Source organism: Bos taurus, chromosome 23 (genome assembly GCF_002263795.3).
Source record: "Bos taurus isolate L1 Dominette 01449 registration number 42190680 breed Hereford chromosome 23, ARS-UCD2.0, whole genome shotgun sequence".
NCBI lineage: Eukaryota > Metazoa > Chordata > Mammalia > Artiodactyla > Bovidae > Bos > Bos taurus.
The window spans coordinates 4,596,956-4,615,170 of record NC_037350.1 but is presented as its reverse complement, the minus strand read 5'-3'; the positions used below and the strand labels follow the sequence as shown (position 1 = coordinate 4,615,170).

The window sequence follows — 18,215 nt, the reverse complement described above, 5'->3', positions numbered from 1 at the left end:
CTAAGCATTTTCTCTAACAGTTATTTGAAAATAAAGTGACTGACCATATGCGCAGATATTATATATATATATATATATGCATACATATTTTGAGAAAATATAAAAATACTCATGCTAAATATCTCCCTTCTTAAATGAAAGAGAATAAATAAGGTCAATTCCCACCCTAATCATTTATTTTTTTGCTATTTAAAAATTTTCCGTATTGTTGGAACAGATTAAGAAAATATTTAACTCATGGATGGTTTCTTTGCTCATTTAATAGTGAGTTACTTATCAACAACACAAAAACTAGTTTTGGCGATTAAAATCATGTAATCCACAAACATTTTAGATCTGATATGCTTAGAGTCTCATTTAGGACATACTTATATTTTGTATCCCTCTTAAAAAAATAAAAAGCCAAATCAAGAACCACAATAGAAACTAGCATCACAAGTTTAATATATTTTAAAACATAGAAATATATTTAAACAGCACATTTAAAGAATAATATAATAGACTTTCATTTCTTATTCTTATAATGGTATACCATTAATTCAAAAATATATTACTTAATGTACCCCCAATAGAGTTATTATCAAGTTTACTTTAAGATAATCTGTATTTTAAAACAACATTGCAATATTCCTGAATCATGAACAAACCCATAACATTTTTAAGCTATTTTTGATACAAGTTTTACTTAAAAAGTCCAAAAGGGTGATTAATAAATGATGCTTTATGAGTATTTTAGATGAACTGTAAATAATCCTAGCTGTGGAGCCCACATAAATAGCAACTTATGCACTAAATGTCATTCTTCCAAAAGTCAGTGGGTTAAAGACAAGCCTTAAAAGGCAGAGAGAGAAACAGAGAGAGAAAATAAATTAATTTCAGAGGGAAGAACACACAGGCACATACACGCAACAGAACCTTCCCACTTGGAATTATTTGTGCTTGGAGGAAGGTTTACAAAATCCCCCTCCAAAATAAGGTTTTCAATGAGCTCATTCTCCAAGATATGAAAAATGGATTTCAGCTGTTCTTTCGAAATGGCAATTCTGTCAAAGCCATTCTGGGATTTGGGGTAATTTCCTCCAGTTGAGTTTCAGTGCTTTTACCCTAAATAAAATCCCTTGCATCACATCAATCAGCAAACTCAGTTATAAAAGAGAGCTACAGAAAGCGGCTCTGTCGGTCGCTTTGCTCGGGTATATTTTATGCATGCAGTGACTCTCATCTGTGGGGAGGGGAGGGGAGCACGTGTAAATGTTTCTTTATTTTGGACTGTTTTTAAATCTAAAAAAAAAAACAAAACACTGCAGTAGTAGTGTTCTAGATAATAGGCAGACATGATTTATTTGAGGTAAGAAGGTTGTACTACGCTTTTTTAGTGTTAACTTGGAAAATTATGGACACAGGCTCAAGTCTGTCTCCACAGAATTCCTGAAGCTTTGAGCTCTTTGCAAAATCTACAACCGGTGAGCCAAGAAGGAACGCTTTCCTACAGCTAAACCAATTCTGTTCAAGCAAACAGTTACAACAATTACGTGCAATCTTTCAGCTTCTGTGTTCTGCTCCCGTTTATTTACTCAAATCGAGCTCAACATTTCACTTTATCTAATGAAGCAGAAACTCTCAAAGAAAAATTGTGTTCCTCCAAGCATTTTTTTTGGGGGCTGGTTATTTTTTTAAGTTTCATTCTAAATATCAATAAATATCCTATCAGTTTACATTGGCACAGCATAACCAAATGCATTCAGCTTCCTTTAACAATACTTAACAGTCAAAGGAGTTCTGTCTAATTTCAGAAAATCGTATAAAAATTACATTAAAAATATTGAATTGAATTGGACTCAGCATATCCTATTAAAAATTAGACTGGGCAATTTTTTGCATAATGAAGTGAGCTAAAATACATTTTACTGCAAAGGCAGCCACAAAAGAGAATATATACCTTTAAATAAATAAAAGTGACTATATACATGCTCTTGTACATAGGTTACAGAGATGAAATGAGCCAGACTAATTTTATTAAATTCCCCTTTTATCCGAAAGGATATTTTTTATTGTAGTCATAAACCTCCATACAGATCTTTTTTCTTATTACCATTATTATGCACTATTAGTGGCAACCACACGAACGCACGACCATATTTCTGTACTTTTTCAAAATGACATTGGAGCTGTCATCAAAGTACAACACAGAGATGGCATTTAGTTTGGTTGGCGCGCAGCAAGGCTTTGGTACGTGGTCAGGAAACATCAGGTGAACCTGGTTGGGTGGGAGGAAGAAAAGGTTTTACTTTTTAAGAAATAAAATAGATGTTTTGTCTGCAGTTTTAAGGTGACATTCTTGTTTTATCACTGACGATCAGGCACTCTCTTAAGTTACCTCCCTCTCTATTTTTGCTCCATGGTGAGGTGAGCTGGGAGCTGGTAGTGAAGGATGTGTATCCTTAAGTATTAACACCTAGACTCGACCCACTGGTTCTAATTACATGTTGGGGCTTTGAAAAACATTCTACCAAGGAAGGAAAACTCTCTCTATGGAATATTCAGTGGAAATTTTCCTGGAGGAAAGAACATGGTAACTAGGACTGGGCTGCTTTTAGTTAAAACGGCCACTTCTAGGTACTTCATGAGAAACACGTAAGTTACGAATGCAAAATCCACAAAGCCACAGCACTCGACTGTAGAAAGATCTGGATCTAAGAATTATTCGTAAAAGGATAACTAAACAATAAATCAACGCATTTTTAACAATAAAATTAAAAGCATGCAAATTCTGCATTTCCTTTGATAAAGGAAGCATAAAAATCACAGCAAAATAAACTCCAGGTAAAAATCCAATACTTGCTTTAAAGCAATGATTTCAACTCTTCTCCCCATAATGTTTTACCAGATTGGCCAGAGTTTAACATCCTTTGACTTGCTTTCTCCCCTAGACAAGTGCCCAAAATCAAGCTAAGTTCAATCAGAAGAAAGAAGCCTAGATATGTTACAACTTGAATATACATCCCTACCTCTCCCCCTACAAAGCCTGAAAAGGTAGCTGAAACATGGACAGTGAAATGCTTAAGTAAAGGATTTGTTCTCATTTTCTGCAAACTGGCACGTTTACCTCTGATCTTCAACAATCAAAGAAGGAGCCAGAACTCAGTTCCCCCTTTCCACCCGCCTACCCCGGCCCTTCCCCCAGAGGAGTTTATGGGAAGTCCCACTGCAGAGTCCTCGGGGATCGACAAAGAGAAAATACAGCTCTTAGAATCTTGGCTGCAAACCCTCCTGGCTGAAATGATATAGGAGTCCTGCCTATGGACAGACATGGCAGGAAAAATGAGGTGATCCGACACGGACGTGAAATTTCCTAAGACCTCACAAAGCTGCAAGCTGGATGGTTCTCCAAATTTCAGAGGCAGCCTGAAGCCCTCCTTGGCTTTATCCTCCTCAACCCCCTCACCCGTGATGGATGGATAACCCCCTGCTTCAAGGATCACCTCACCCAGCCATTGTTCTGAAAAAAAATGAGATTGTTCTTCCATCATGTCTCAAACGTGTTCGCCACAAACCTGCTTTCCTTTAACAACAAATGTGCCTGTGTTCTTGTTTCATGTCCGTCACAAAATAAACAGAATGCACAATGCCAGGAAAAAAAAAAAAAACAGAAACACCGAACTTCCCATGTTCCCTTCAAGTTCTGTGATGACTTATGCTCCACATCCCAGGACAGCGATACAGACGAGGGGCCTGTTCCAAGTCCGTGTCAGCGATTTAAAAAATGTTTGTTTTTAGACGCTGCCTTCTAGACTACAGTCCTAAAAGCTGACAGTATGTAATTATATATTTATTTTTAAGAAAAGAAAAAAAAAGAGAGAGATAGGGGTATTTGACAGAGGTTTTTCAATAATTCAGCTTTGCAGAGCCTGAGCGAACTTGGATGTGTTAGATGCATATCTAAGGAAACAGCGAAAGCTCTCTGAGTCATTGAAATGACAGTACAAAAGCTTAATTTCTGGGAAATTAAGTGGCATTTCTCTATAAATAGTGGCTGTTCATCTGTGACCCTACAGATGGACAGTGAGGAGGGCTCTTCCTCTAAGGCATGAAATGGAAGCATCCTTCTCTCTGCAACGGGCTTTCAGCTGATAGAAGGCTGGACCCCCAGACATTCATCTTACTGGAGGACATCTGAATATAACAACTTTTCTTATGCTGCATACCTGCTCTCCCTGCCCCAACACTGATACCATATATCAGGATGCGCTTATAGGGCTTCCCTCATGGTTCAGTGGTTAAGAATCAACCTGCCAAAGCAAGGGACAGGGATTCAATCCCTGGTCTGGGAAGATTCCACATGCCAAGGGTACCTAAGCCTGCACACTGCAACTGCTAAAGTCCATGCACGTACAACCTACGCTCTGCAACAAGAGAAGCCACCAGAATGAGAAGCCTGAGCACCGCAGCTAGAGAGCAGCCCTTACTTGATGCAACTAGAGAAAACCCAACTGCAGCAGTGCACACCCAGGGCAGGCAAAAAAAAAAAAAAAAACTAAATAAAATTTGTTAAAGAAGTGCTTATTTTTATGGATAGCATAAAAACATATCATAGACATAGCATGGACATATCAAAACTTAAAATACCCCCAGGAATTGACTCTATACTTGCATATGGGAGGCTCATTGGTCAAAAATCAACAAAAAGAAGAATATTTCTATGGCATTGGCAACACAAAGCAAGCATGAAAGAAAATGCTGGTTGAAATTTAGACTCCATTTCTTCACTTTAGACAGTGAAATAAGAGCTGTAGCAACCTAAGGTTTTCTTTCAATTTATATAAATTTTGCAATCAAGGAAGAAATAATAGTTTCTCCCCACACCTATAAGTTTGCTGAGTATGATATATTAAAGAAATTTAGGGTGTAAAAATCAGTGTTAGGGAAGGATAGACATGAGCAAATGTTTTCCATTCATTATTAAAAAGCAACTTGATAATTTTACATGATTGTATTCTGAAATAAATCTCTTCAAACTTGGGGGAGAAAAGAATATTTATAAGTGACTACCTTTCAAAATACATATTTGTTTTAGTTCTCTGCTTCCACTCTACTCCAAGGTTATTTCCAAAGTCTTTAACAAAATCTATGTTCTAGTTGCCACAGAGGTGCATCTCTGTGGTCTAGCTATCCGCTAGTGCCTCTGAGGTCAGTAAGATGCCAACAAAACGTCAAGTCAAGGATTTCATCTGTCAAGGTGTATACACCATTCTTATTCAGAAGGGAACTGGGATGTTATTTCCATCAACTTTAACTTTTCAATAAATTTCAAAAGAAGATAACTTTCTGAAGAGTCAACTCTTCACACATTCTAATAGCTGCTCTTTCTGTTGGTCATAAATAAGCTTCACCCACAAAGATAGATTTTTTTTTCTACAGCTCCTGCTCTCCTACTGTTATCTACCAAATAACTCTATTCCCATCAGTGTCTTGATTCCAAAATTATTTGTTCTCTTCCTTCTGTCCTGATTACTTATAGTTGAAATGCTCCTGTGAACCCAATTTTGATGTGGGGTCACATCACACAGCCTAAGCATCTTCTAGAACCTCTTCCTCGTCTGCCAGAGGCCGCTCCCCCATCACATTAAAAGGTACGGATGTTGGAGTCGGACTCTCAAGGGTTTTCCTGAGCTCATTAGATAAGTACAATCACTGAGAGACCATGAGATTAACATTTCATTATCTCCTTCATAAAAATTAGCCTACATTAGTAGAGATTAAATCACTGTTACATTCCTAAGTATGGGAGGGAAGAAATGAAGATTAATTTCCACCTTAATGATTATAAATGAAAAAGATATCAAAAAAAAGGAAACAAATCTACTTGTATTCTACACTGAAGAGCTTCCATGATACCAAAGTATGTTATGGAACATTCTTAAACAAGGAGTTTAAAAGCCATCAGATGAAATTCAGCACAGCTATTATTCAAAGTTTTTGTAATGACTGCTAATGAATGGTTAGGTTAGAAACAGCCCCTGCGTGGTTAATCATATTGTCTACTGAAGAAATCAGTGCAAAATACCATTTTGTGTGATTGCTCCAATTTTCCTTGCTGAATCTTTCCTCATTTTGGAATTAGGATTTTTCTTTAGAGCAGCCTGAATTTCCTGACTATATCCACATTTCTTACTCTGGCACAATTTTTACATTAGGAGTTTGAGAAGAGAAGAAAATGCATTTTTAACTCCAAATAGATGCTTTTCTTTAAAGTAACTTTATAAGAAGCTTGCATCATAAACCACTTTCTATTCTACCAAAAGAAAACTTACCAGAGTCTGAACTATGGCATGATTGGTGGCATTCATATGGGCATTGAGTGGAAAAGAACATTCTCCATCACAATAAAATGCAGCATATCCTTCTGGTGCTATAATCCAGTCCTAAAAATGCACGAAAGCAGAAGAAATAATATCACCAACATAAAAGCACAGAAAAACAATTCTTACAGAATACTTAAATAGAATTAATATAATTCAATATAATATAATATTAAATTAAATACTCTGGATTGGTTTCTCTTTTTGGTCCAACAATTATTCTAATAAGACAGGCTCCCCCAAAGCCTTTAATTTATGATTAAGCTAAAGTTTACAACAAAAGTATAAATATTTTCACAAGGAATTGTCCTCTGTAATTTCTCCCAGAGGTCACTACATAAGATATTCCTAGCCTGTATTAGCCCATATATTCATGAATAAAGCTGCAATCATGAAATAGCGTTCTAAATATTGTTTAAACAGGAAATGATGAACTCTGCAAAGTTCAACTGAACCAGAAAGGAAAAGAAGAATAACTTAATTGAGATAATTCTCATTACTTCTTAATAACTCAGTCCTGCTTTAGAAGCTTGACAACCTCTTAAGGCGCTAAGATTTGTTCCTTGTCCTGTTTTTCTTTCCAATCATGTGTCAACTTTATAGTCTCTTCAGAAGAAATGAGTTGGAGAAAAATCCTAAGCATTGTATACAAAAGATTTTAGGAAGCTAAAACATTGGCACTTCAGATGGTGGCCCTGATTTTTTTTTTCCAGAGATATAAAACTTGTCACTGATGTAAAATTATTGAACAATTAATGTTGAAGGTTTATCATAAAGTTGAAAATGCTCACATGTGACTATCACTTCTCAATATAATAGCTTCTATTCTGAGGATCCATTGTAATGGAATAATCTAACAATTTAATTTAAACTCTTTTGGCATATGAAAATTACTGTGGTTAAATCTTCCTCCTCACTGTTTGTGAAGCTTATGTAAAACACAGCAATATGATTTCTAAGTAAAAGAAAAAATTTTTTCTCTACGTCTAACTTACCACAGACAGAGTCAAGGATTCTACTTCCTATACCAATAATTTGTGACTGTAGGAGGCAAATGGAAATTGCTTGAGTTAATCTGAAAAATGGGAACTAAAATGGAAATTTGGGTATATTTAAACAACAGGGCTTCTTTTTTTTCACTTTCTAAGGTTGCATTTGTTCTTCAGCATAATTTTTTTTACCATAATCTCTATTAATTATGTTTCAATAGTGAAAGGATAATGCAGAAATAAAAATTATGTGCATAATCCTTATATGGAACAGACAATGTCAAAAATAATTGGTATGTTCATTGCAGCACTGTTTACAATAGCCAAGACATAGAAGCAATCTGAATGTCCATTGACAGATGAATGGATAAAGAAGATGTGGTACATATATACAGTGGAACAGTACTCAGCCAGAAGAAGAAACAGAATTGGGTCATTTGCAGTGATGTGGATGGACCAGAGTTTGTTATACAGAGTGAAGTCAGAAAGAAAAACAAATATCTATATACAGAATCTAGAAAGATGGTCCAGATGCGCCTGTTCCTGAGGATAGCAATAGAGACACAGATGCAGGGAAAGGGTGCGTGAACCCAGCAGGGGAAGGAGAGGGTGGGACGAATTGAGAGAGCAGCACAGCCATATGTTCACACCATCTGTAGAACAGGGAGTGAGTGGGGCTCAGCTCGGTGCTCCGTGATGACCCAGAGGGTGAGACTGGGGGCAGGTGGGAAGGAGGGCAAGGGGAGGGGATACAGGTACACAGATAACTGATCCACGTTATTTTAACAGCAGACAACACTGTAAAGCAATGATACTCCAATAAAAAATAAAATAAATTATAAAAAATAACTGGCTGCTGTATAGGAAAGATTACAAAGATTAAAAGAGATTTAGGATTGATACAAAGCAGAAAAGAAGCAACCAATTTGACCGACCATTCTTACCTGCCATCCCAGATCCCGGAAACTCACATAGAGTTCATGCTTTTTACAGGCTTGTTTTTGTTCACTGGTGTTATAATCTGAAGGTGAAAATCAGATTGTCAACAAATGGCAGTCTATCGGGTATATTAATATTTCTTTTGTGAGGTCACTTATAAAGTCAAAAGGAATCTGTATTTGAAGTTGTAGAACATGAGTTTGAATCTCAAAGCGAAAGCCGCTTACTAACTATGTGAACTTCAAGCAAGTCACTTGTGCTGAGTTTCTGCTTCTGTAAAATGCAGACCTTGAGGGGTCCGGACAAGGATCAGGTTGGGTCCTTTGTGTTATGACAACAGTAGCCTGATACCTGCCACTCAGTGAGTGCTCATTCATTAACTAACTCAAACCGCAGTTGTGCTTACTATACTTAAGCATATAAAATATTCAAACACTATGTTTTGTATTCTTTCACAAGGCAGGCACTGGGAAAGTACCAACTGGGATGTTCCAGAGTACATGTTATCTTAATATGTATCTTAAACTCAGGATCCCCAAAGTGGAGCTGCTGATTGCCCCCCACCCCCAGACCAATTTCACCTGCAGATGACTGCGAGCAACTTCCCAGGCAAAACAAACACTGTAGTCAAAACATACTCTGGCCTCTCACCTCCACAACCAATCTGTCAGGAAATCCTTACTCATTTTACCTTCATTTGAAACTCAGCCACCCTCACCAGCTCCATGACTGGCTCTGGTCCACGCTGCTATCCTCTCTTTCCTGAATCACTGCCACATGCTCACTGCTATTCCTCCTGCTCTGCACTGTCCCCATCCCATCAACGCAGCCAAGTGGACCAAGCGTCACGCTCCAGCATAAAGTCTCACAGTGGTTCCTGCATCATCAAGGCTCCCAAGGTTCTACGTGATCCAGCCCCATCACCCTCTGGCCCATTTGCTCTCCTTCACTCTACTCCAAACAGCCTCTGTGCTGTTTTGCACACAGGTCTGCTTTCTCTCACCTTAGTTCCTTTACTCTCAACAACCACACCCTTCCCTGCAATGCTCTTCCCCTGAATATCTACTTAGCCAATGCTCAGAGCTTCCTCAGCTCTTAAGCATCATCTTGTCAACAGAGCCTTCACTGACTCCCCTGTTTCATATCCTAACCCCTGCTCTCATATTTCTCACCCCTCCTGCTCTGATTTTTTTTTCCATTTTGCTTACCATCCCTTAATATGTTACACCACTTACTCGTTCACCATGTACACCATTTCTTGTCTGTTTCTTCCCTCTAGAATAGAGTGTCAGCTCTCTAGGGGTAAATATCTTGCCTGGCTCCATTTGGTTCACTGATACCCCAAATGTCAGAAACAGGGCCTGGCACACAGTAGATACTAAATAATTAGGAACTGAAGAATGGATGCTTCAGAATGTTCCAGGAATGGCTTGAAGCAAAGGAAATACATGCTTTCCGTAACTTATTTTGGAATATAATCTGAAAAATCCATAACCTTTGATAATTGTTGAAAAAAATTAAGAATTCCACTTGCATCTGGAATAAAGTAAAATACAAAAGAAAAACAGACCATTACAGAAAATGTCTAGTCATGCTTTATAACGGAACCCATTTTAATTATTTCCAATGCAAAAAAAAAATGAAAGAGGAAAAAATTTAGGGTGATGGGAACTGCGAAATAATTTATTTTTAAAGAAGACAGCTAATGTTTTCTTCTAGGAATAAATGCTACTTTCATCTGACAGTTGTCTCTGGCAAATCAACATAGAAGTTTGCTATAAAGAGCAGCCTGTCGTAAGGTGTCACCTTCCAGTTTAATTATCCTCAACCTCTAATGAAAATGAAGTCACATCAAAGATCTAAAAGACCTGTCTTTTTTTTTTTTCCCCTAATTTTATTTTATTTTTAAACTTTACATAATTGTATTAGTTTTGCCAAATATCAAAATGAATCCGCCACAGGTATACATGTGTTCCCCATCCCGAACCCTCCTCCCTCCTCCCTCCCCATACCATCCCTCTGGGCCGTCCCAGTGCACCAGCCCCAAGCATCCAGCATCATGCATCGAACCTGGACTGGCAACTCGTTTCCCACATGATACTTTACATGTTTCATTGCCATTCTCCCAAATCTTCCCACCCTCTCCCTCTCCCACAGAGTCCATAAGACTGTTCTATACATCAGTGTCTCTTTTGCTGTCTCGTACACAGGGTTATTGTTATCATCTTTCTAAATTCCATATATATGCGTTAGTATACTGTATTGGTGTTTTTCCTTCTGGCTTACTTCACGCTGTATAATAGGCTCCAGTTTCATCCACCTCATTAGAACTGATTCAAATGTATTCTTTTTAATGGCTGAGTAATACTCCATTGTGTATATGTACCACTGCTTTCTTATCCATTCATCTGCTGATGGACATCTAGGTTGCTTCCATGTCTTGGCTATTATAAACAGTCCTGCGATGAACATTGGGGTACACGTGTCTCTTTCCCTTCTGGTTTTCTCAGTGTGTATGCCCAGCAGTGGGGTTGCTGGATCATAAGGCAGTTCTATTTCCAGTTTTTTAAGGAATCTCCACACTGTTCTCCATAGTGGCTGTACTAGTTTGCATTCCCACCAACAGTGTAAGAGGGTTCCCTTTTCTCCACACCCTCTCCAGCATTTATTATTTGTAGACTTTTGGATCGCAGCCATTCTGACTGGTGTGAAATGGTACCTCATAGTGGTTTTGATTTGCATTTCTCTGATAATGAGTGATGTTGAGCATCTTTTCATGTGTTTGTTAGCCATCTGTATGTCTTTTTTGGAGAAATGTCTATTTAGTTCTTTGGCCCATTTTTTGATTGGGTCGTTTATTTTTCTGGAGTTGAGCTGTAGGAGTTGCTTGTATATTTTTGAGATTAGTTGTTTGTCGGTTGCTTCATTTGCTATTATTTTCTCCCATTCTGAAGGCTGTCTTTTCACCTTACTAATAGTTTCCTTTGATGTGCAGAAGCTTTTAAGGTTAATTAGGTCCCATTTGTTTATTTTTGCTTTTATTTCCAATATTCTGGGAGGTGGGTCATAGAGGATCCTGCTGTGATGTATGTCGGAGAGTGTTTTGCCTATGTTCTCCTCTAGGAGTTTTATAGTTTCTGGTCTTACGTTGAGATCTAAAAGACCTGTCTTAACAGATCCTGTCATCTGCCTTTCATAGTGACATCAGCTAATTATTTAATTAATGTGAGTCTAGCAAAGAAGGTAATGGTTAAATCTGAATGCAGAAATCCTTTTACTTCTAGACCAGTGTTATTCCTATGTGTGACTACCTTCATTAAACCATGTAAAACAGAGAGCCAGTAGGAATTTGCTGTGACTCAGGGAGCTCAAACCAGAACTCTGTGACAACCTAGAGGGGTGGGATGGGGTGGGGTGGGAACAAGGTTCAGGAGGGAGTGGACATATGTGTACCTATGGCTGATTCATGTTGATGTATGGCAGAAACCAATACAATATTGTAAAACAGTTATCCTTCAATTAAAAATAAAATTTAAAAAATTCCTATCATAAAAACACATCAGTCAAACAAAACATAGAAAACTCGAGCAAGGAAACTCTGACACTTTGTTCATGCATGCATACAATCATTCATGCACTAACTACATTTAGTAAGCACCTACATGCCAACACTGAGCACAGGAGAATGAATACAACTTCTGTCCTTAAGATGCTCGCTGTTTTATTAACAATAAACTAAAAGATCTGAAAACAATAAATATATAGATAATGACAGAAAATGGAGGAAACTGAGCATTTAGCACTCCTCTTCTTTGGGTAAACTTTTAATTGAAATAGCAAAAAAAGTTAACTTTGCCCAAGCAATGAAGCAGCATAAAGTACAATAAGTATAATACCATGAAATGGATAAGTTTGAATATTATATCATTTTTAGGAAAAAGGAATAACTCAAGTCTGGTATTAGTTTGACTAGATAAACTTCTTGATATTTAAAATAAATAAATAAAAATTTTAAAGTGTCAGCTATGCATTAGAGCAAGGGACAGCAATTTATTTTTCCTCAAAAAGGACAGATAATATATATTTCAGGCTACGGGGTTTCCTTCACAATGATTCAGCGTTGCCCCAGTAGCATGAACGCAGGATTTAGGACGTATTGATAAAAGGATGGATGTGACTGTATTTCAAACAAACTTTGCTTATGGGTCCTAAAATTTGAATTTCACATGATTTCTGCATGAAACAAAATAGTATTCTATTTTAAGTGTTTTTTACACATCTAAAAATGTAAAAACCATTGTTAGGTCATACAAAAACAGGCAATGGCTTATTTTGCCAAATCCTGCATCAGACAGTCATGGGAATATTTATTCATCCATCCTTGTCTTAATAAAAACCATTGAATGTGAATAAAGACCTTATATCCAATAACACATCTGAGTATATGTGAAAAACTATAACTATGTCTATGGCCATTTGAATTCTGTGTTTATAAAATAAGAAAGTAAAACTTAAAAGTCAAAATAGATCTGTTCCATCTATGCAGCTTTTCATGCAGGCTAAGTGATGTATATACTGCAACATCACATAAAGGTAACGAGCAATGAAATTTATAACAGAATCTGGTTCCAAGAGTCTGATTTCATAGAGCGTTCGGACCATATGCTTAGTTGGTCAGAAATAAAAATTAATGGATACTGAGTAAATGTTGTACCCAAACCAGCAAAGTCTGTAGTTAGCTTTACTAAATGGTTGGCAGAAAAACCTCTGAGAAGAAAGGCAAAGAAATTAGATTTATATTTTTTAAAAACATTGATCGGCAACCCTTCAAATATGAAAATGAGCTGGACATGACGCTGCTCTTGACAAACCCGCCTAGAATTCAAGAGTGTCACCAGAAACTGCTACACATTCTGAAGTCACAGCCAACACTAGAAAAGCATTCCTCAACCACAAGGCAGGTACCACAGACACAGTATTTCTGTTTTGCCTGTTAATGGCAATAATATTGGAAATCAGTGCCAAAACAATGACTATTGTTAAATACTTGTTGCCAATTTGTTTATGATCAATTTCTGGAAAAAAATGCAAATTTATGTTTTACAAGCTATTTGATTATTTTTTCTTCCAGTTTTATTGAGATGTAATTGACATACAGCACTGTACAACTTTAAGATGTACTGCATAATTGTTTGACTTACATCCATCATGAAATGATCACCACAGTAAGTTTAGTGAACATCCATGATCAAGGACTTACAGCTGAACAAGCTGGGTTTAGAAAAGGCAGAGGAACCAGAGACCAAACTGCCAAACATCCACTGGATCATAGAAAAACCAACAGAGGTGGGAGCGGGGTTCAGGATGGGGAACATGTGTACACCCATGGCGGATGCATGCTGATGTATGGCAAAACCAATACAATATTGTAAAGTAAAAAATAATAATAATAAAATTTTATTATTATTATTATTTATTTTTTTTAATTAATTTTATTTTATTTTTTTATTTTTTTTTCTCTAATTTTATTTTATTTTTAAACTTTACATAATTGTATTAGTTTTGCCAAATATCAAAATGAATCCACCACAGGTATACATGTGTTCCCCATCCTGGACCCTCCTCCCTCCTCCCTCCCCATACCATCCCTCTGGGTCGTCCCAGTGCACCAGCCCCAAGCATCCAGCATCGTGCATTGAACCTGGACTGGCATCTCGTTTCATACATGACATTTCACATGTTTCAATGCCATTCTCCCAAATCTTCCCACCCTCTCCCTCTCCCACAGAGTCCATAAGACTGTTCTATACATCAGTGTCTCTTTTGCTGTCTCATATACAGGGTTATTGTTACCATCTTTCTAAATTCCATATATATGCGTTAGTATACTGTATTGGTGTTTTTCCTTCTGGCTTACTTCACTCTGTATAATAGGCTCCAGTTTCATCCACCTCATTAGAACTGATTCAAATGTATTCTTTTCAATGGCTGAGTAATACTCCATTGTGTATATGTACCACAGCTTTCTTATCCATTCATCTGCTGATGGACATCTAGGTTGCTTCCATGTCCTGGCTATTATAAACAGTGCTGCAATGAACATTGGGGTACACGTGTCTCTTTCCCTTCTGGTTTCCTCAGTGTGTATGCCCAGCAGTGGGATTGCTGGATCATAAGGCAGTTCTATTTCCAGTTTTTTAAGGAATCTCCACACTGTTCTCCATAGTGGCTGTACTAGTTTGCATTCCCACCAACAGTGTAAGAGGGTTCCCTTTTCTCCACACCCTCTCCAGCATTTATTATTTGTCGACTTTTGGATCACAGCCATTCTGACTGGTGTGAAATGGTACCTCATAGTGGTTTTGATTTGCATTTCTCTGATAATGAGTGATGTTGAGCATCTTTTCATGTGTTTGTTAGCCATCTGTATGTCTTCTTTGGAGAAATGTCTATTTAGATCTTTGGCCCATTTTTTGATTGGGTCATTTATTTTTCTGGAGTTGAGCTGTAGGAGTTGCTTGTATATTTTTGAGATTAGTTGTTTGTCGGTTGCTTCATTTGCTATTATTTTCTCCCATTCTGAAGGCTGTCTTTTCACCTTGCTTATAGTTTCCTTTGATGTGCAGAAGCTTTTAAGTTTAATTAGGTCCCATTTGTTTATTTTTGCTTTTATTTCCAATATTCTGGGAGGTGGGTCATAGAGGATCCTGCTGTGATGTATGTCAGAGAGTGTTTTGCCTATGTTCTCCTCTAGGAGTTTTATAGTTTCTGGTCTTACGTTGAGATCTTTAATCCATTTTGAGTTTATTTTTGTATATGGTGTTAGAAAGTGTTCTAGTTTCATTCTTTTACAAGTGGTTGACCAGATTTCCCAGCACCACTTGTTAAAGAGATTGTCTTTAATCCATTGTATATTCTTGCCTCCTTTGTCAAAGATAAGGTGTCCATATGTGCATGGATTTATCTCTGGGCTTTCTATTTTGTTCCATTGATCTATATTTCTGTCTTTGTGCCAGTACCATACTGTCTTGATAACTGTGGCTTTGTAGTAGAGCCTGAAGTCAGGTAGGTTGATTCCTCCAGTTCCATTCTTCTTTCTCAAGATCGCTTTGGCTATTCGAGGTTTTTTGTTTTTCCATACAAATTGTGAAATTATTTGTTCTAGCTCTGTGAAGAATACTGTTGGTAGCTTGATAGGGATTGCATTGAATCTATAAATTGCTTTGGGTAGTATACTCATTTTCACTATATTGATTCTTCCAATCCATGAACATGGTATATTTCTCCATCTATTAGTGTCCTCTTTGATTTCTTTCACCAGTGTTTTATAGTTTTCTAAATATAGGTCTTTAGTTTCTTTAGGTAGATATATTCCTAAGTATTTTATTCTTTCCATTGCAATGGTGAATGGAATTGTTTCCTTAATTTCTCTTTCTGTTTTCTCATTATTAGTGTATAGGAATGCAAGGGATTTCTGTGTGTTGATTTTATATTGGAAGTTTTGGCCACAGCAATCAGAGCAGAAAAAGAAATAAAAGGAATCCAAATTGGAAAAGAAGAAGTAAAACTCTCACTATTTGCAGATGACATGATCCTCTACATAGAAAACCCTAAAGACTCCACCAGAAAATTACTAGAACTAATCAATGATTATAGTAAAGTTGCAGGATATAAAATTTTAAAAGAAAGAAAGAAATCTGCTTCATTGACTACGCTAAAGCCTTTGACTATGTGAATCACAACAAACTTTGGAAAATTCTTAAAAGGATCAGAATACTAGACTACCTGACCTGCCTCCTGAGAAACCTGTATGCAGGTCCAGAAGCAATAGTTAGAACAGACATGAAACAACAGACTGGTTCAAAATTGGGAAAGGAGTCAATATGTGTCAAGACTATATATTGTCACCCTGCTTATTTAACTTATATGCAGAGTACATCATGGGAAATGCTGGGCTGGATGAATCATAAGCTGGAATCAAGATTGCCAAGAGAAACATCAATAATCTCAGACATGCAGATGATATAACTCTAATGACAGAAAGTGAAGAGGATGAAACAGCCTATTGATGAGGGACAAAGAGGAGAGTGAAAAAGCTGGCTTAAAATTCAACATTCAAAAAACCAAGATCATGGTATCTGGTCCCATCAGTTCAGTTCAGTTGCTCAGTCATATCTGACTCTTTGCGACCCCATGAATGGCAGCACGCCAGGCCTCCTTGTCCATCACCAACTCCCGGAGTTCACTCAGATTCACGTCCATCGAGTTGGTGATGCCATCCAGCCATCTCATCCTCTGTCGTCCCCTTCTCCTCCTGCCCCCAATCCCTCCCAGCATCAGAGTCTTCAATGAGTCAACTCTTTGCATGAGGTGGCCAAAGTACTGGAGTTTCAGCTTTAGCATCATTCCTTCCAAAGAAATCCCAGGGCTGATCCCATCACTTCATGGCAAATAAATGGGGAAAAAGTGGAAACAGTGACAGATTTTATTTTCTTAGGCTCCAAAATCACTGCAGACAGTGACTGCAGCCACGAAATTAAAAGACGCTTGCTCCTTGGAAGAAAAGCTATGACAAATCTAGACAGCATATTAATAACCAGAGACATTACTTTGCAAACAAAAGTTCATATAGTCAAAGCTGTGGTTTTTTCAGTAGTCATGTATGGATGTGAGAATTGGACCATAAAGGCTGAGCACCAAAAAATTGATGCTTTCAAACTGTGCTGGAGAAGACTCTTGAGAGTTCCTTGGAGAGCAAGGAGATCAAACCAGTCCATCCTAAAGGAGATCAACCCTAAATATTCACTGGAAGGACGATGCTGGAGATCAAGTCTAATACTTTGGCCACCTGATGCGAAGAGCTAACTCATTGGAAAAGACCCTGATGCTGGGAAAGACTGAAGGTGGGAGGAGAAGGGGACGACAGAGGATGAGATTGTTGGATGGCATCACTGACTCAATGGACATGAGTTTGAGCAAATTCCAGGAGACAGTGAGGGACAGGGAAGATTGGCATGGTGCAGTCCATGGCATCACAAAGCGTCGGACACGACTTAGCTACTGAACAGTGATCTCGGATATACACAAAATTAAAGAAATAAAAGATGTTCTTGTTTTCTGATAAGAACTCTTAGGATTTACTCTTCTAACAACATTCATATTAACATACAACAGTGTTAATTATATTTATCATGTTGTATCCTTAGTATTTCTATTACAAGTGGGAGTTTATACTATTTGACTGCCTTCTTCCCGTTCCCCCTTCTCATTTCAATAATACAAATTTAACCTTTGTCTTAGTTTGATTTGTTAAAATTCATTTTATGTTAGAAAAAAGTGAAATGCATGGTAAATAAAACTTCTGAGGTCTACACAGGGCCTCAATGGTTTGTCCACTAGTCCCTGAAGAAACCACCAGATAAATGGACACATGCTAGGTAAGCTGTGAAGAGCACAAAAGAATATCCAAAAAACTCCACAAACAGGTACAGGATTCTTTGTTTTTTTAAAGTCTGGTGTTAGTGTCTTTGAGGAATAAAATATGGTTAAATCTGTAAGAGAAGAAAAAAAAAGTCCAAAATAGAATTCAACATTTAAACAATCAACAGCTTAACCTAGCCAAATAGAACGAGATGCTGTGTCTCAAAACAGAGGAAGAGACATCAACATCTCTTGCTTAATACCCTGGGGGAGGTCACAGACATCAGTCTCCACGCTGCAGGAGTTCATTAATTAATAGAAAATGAAAATGTCAAATGAATGAAGGCATGACGTGCCTATAAAGTGGCAGGTGCAGTGTTACTGGAGTATTCAATAATGTAAAATTTGACATGGCCTTTGGGGTAGAGAAAATCATGATAAATCCCAAATAAATAACACCACTCCCAAAGATGAGGCATTTCAAATGCTACTGCTACTCTGGTTTAAT

At 37.4% G+C, this 18,215-nt stretch overlaps 1 protein-coding gene across 1 annotated transcript in view; it reads right to left on the bottom strand.

Annotated features, from left to right (window-relative positions):
* Window positions 1-427: 427 nt before the first annotated feature.
* The window catches only part of BMP5 (bone morphogenetic protein 5), a 144,212-nt gene continuing 126,424 nt past the window's right edge, over window positions 428-18,215 (bottom strand). The window contains 3 exon segments of the mRNA NM_001305016.1: window positions 428-2,257; window positions 6,312-6,422; window positions 8,293-8,369. Of these exon segments, the coding sequence (NP_001291945.1) occupies window positions 2,108-2,257; window positions 6,312-6,422; window positions 8,293-8,369 (338 nt within the window). The 3' untranslated portion in view covers window positions 428-2,107.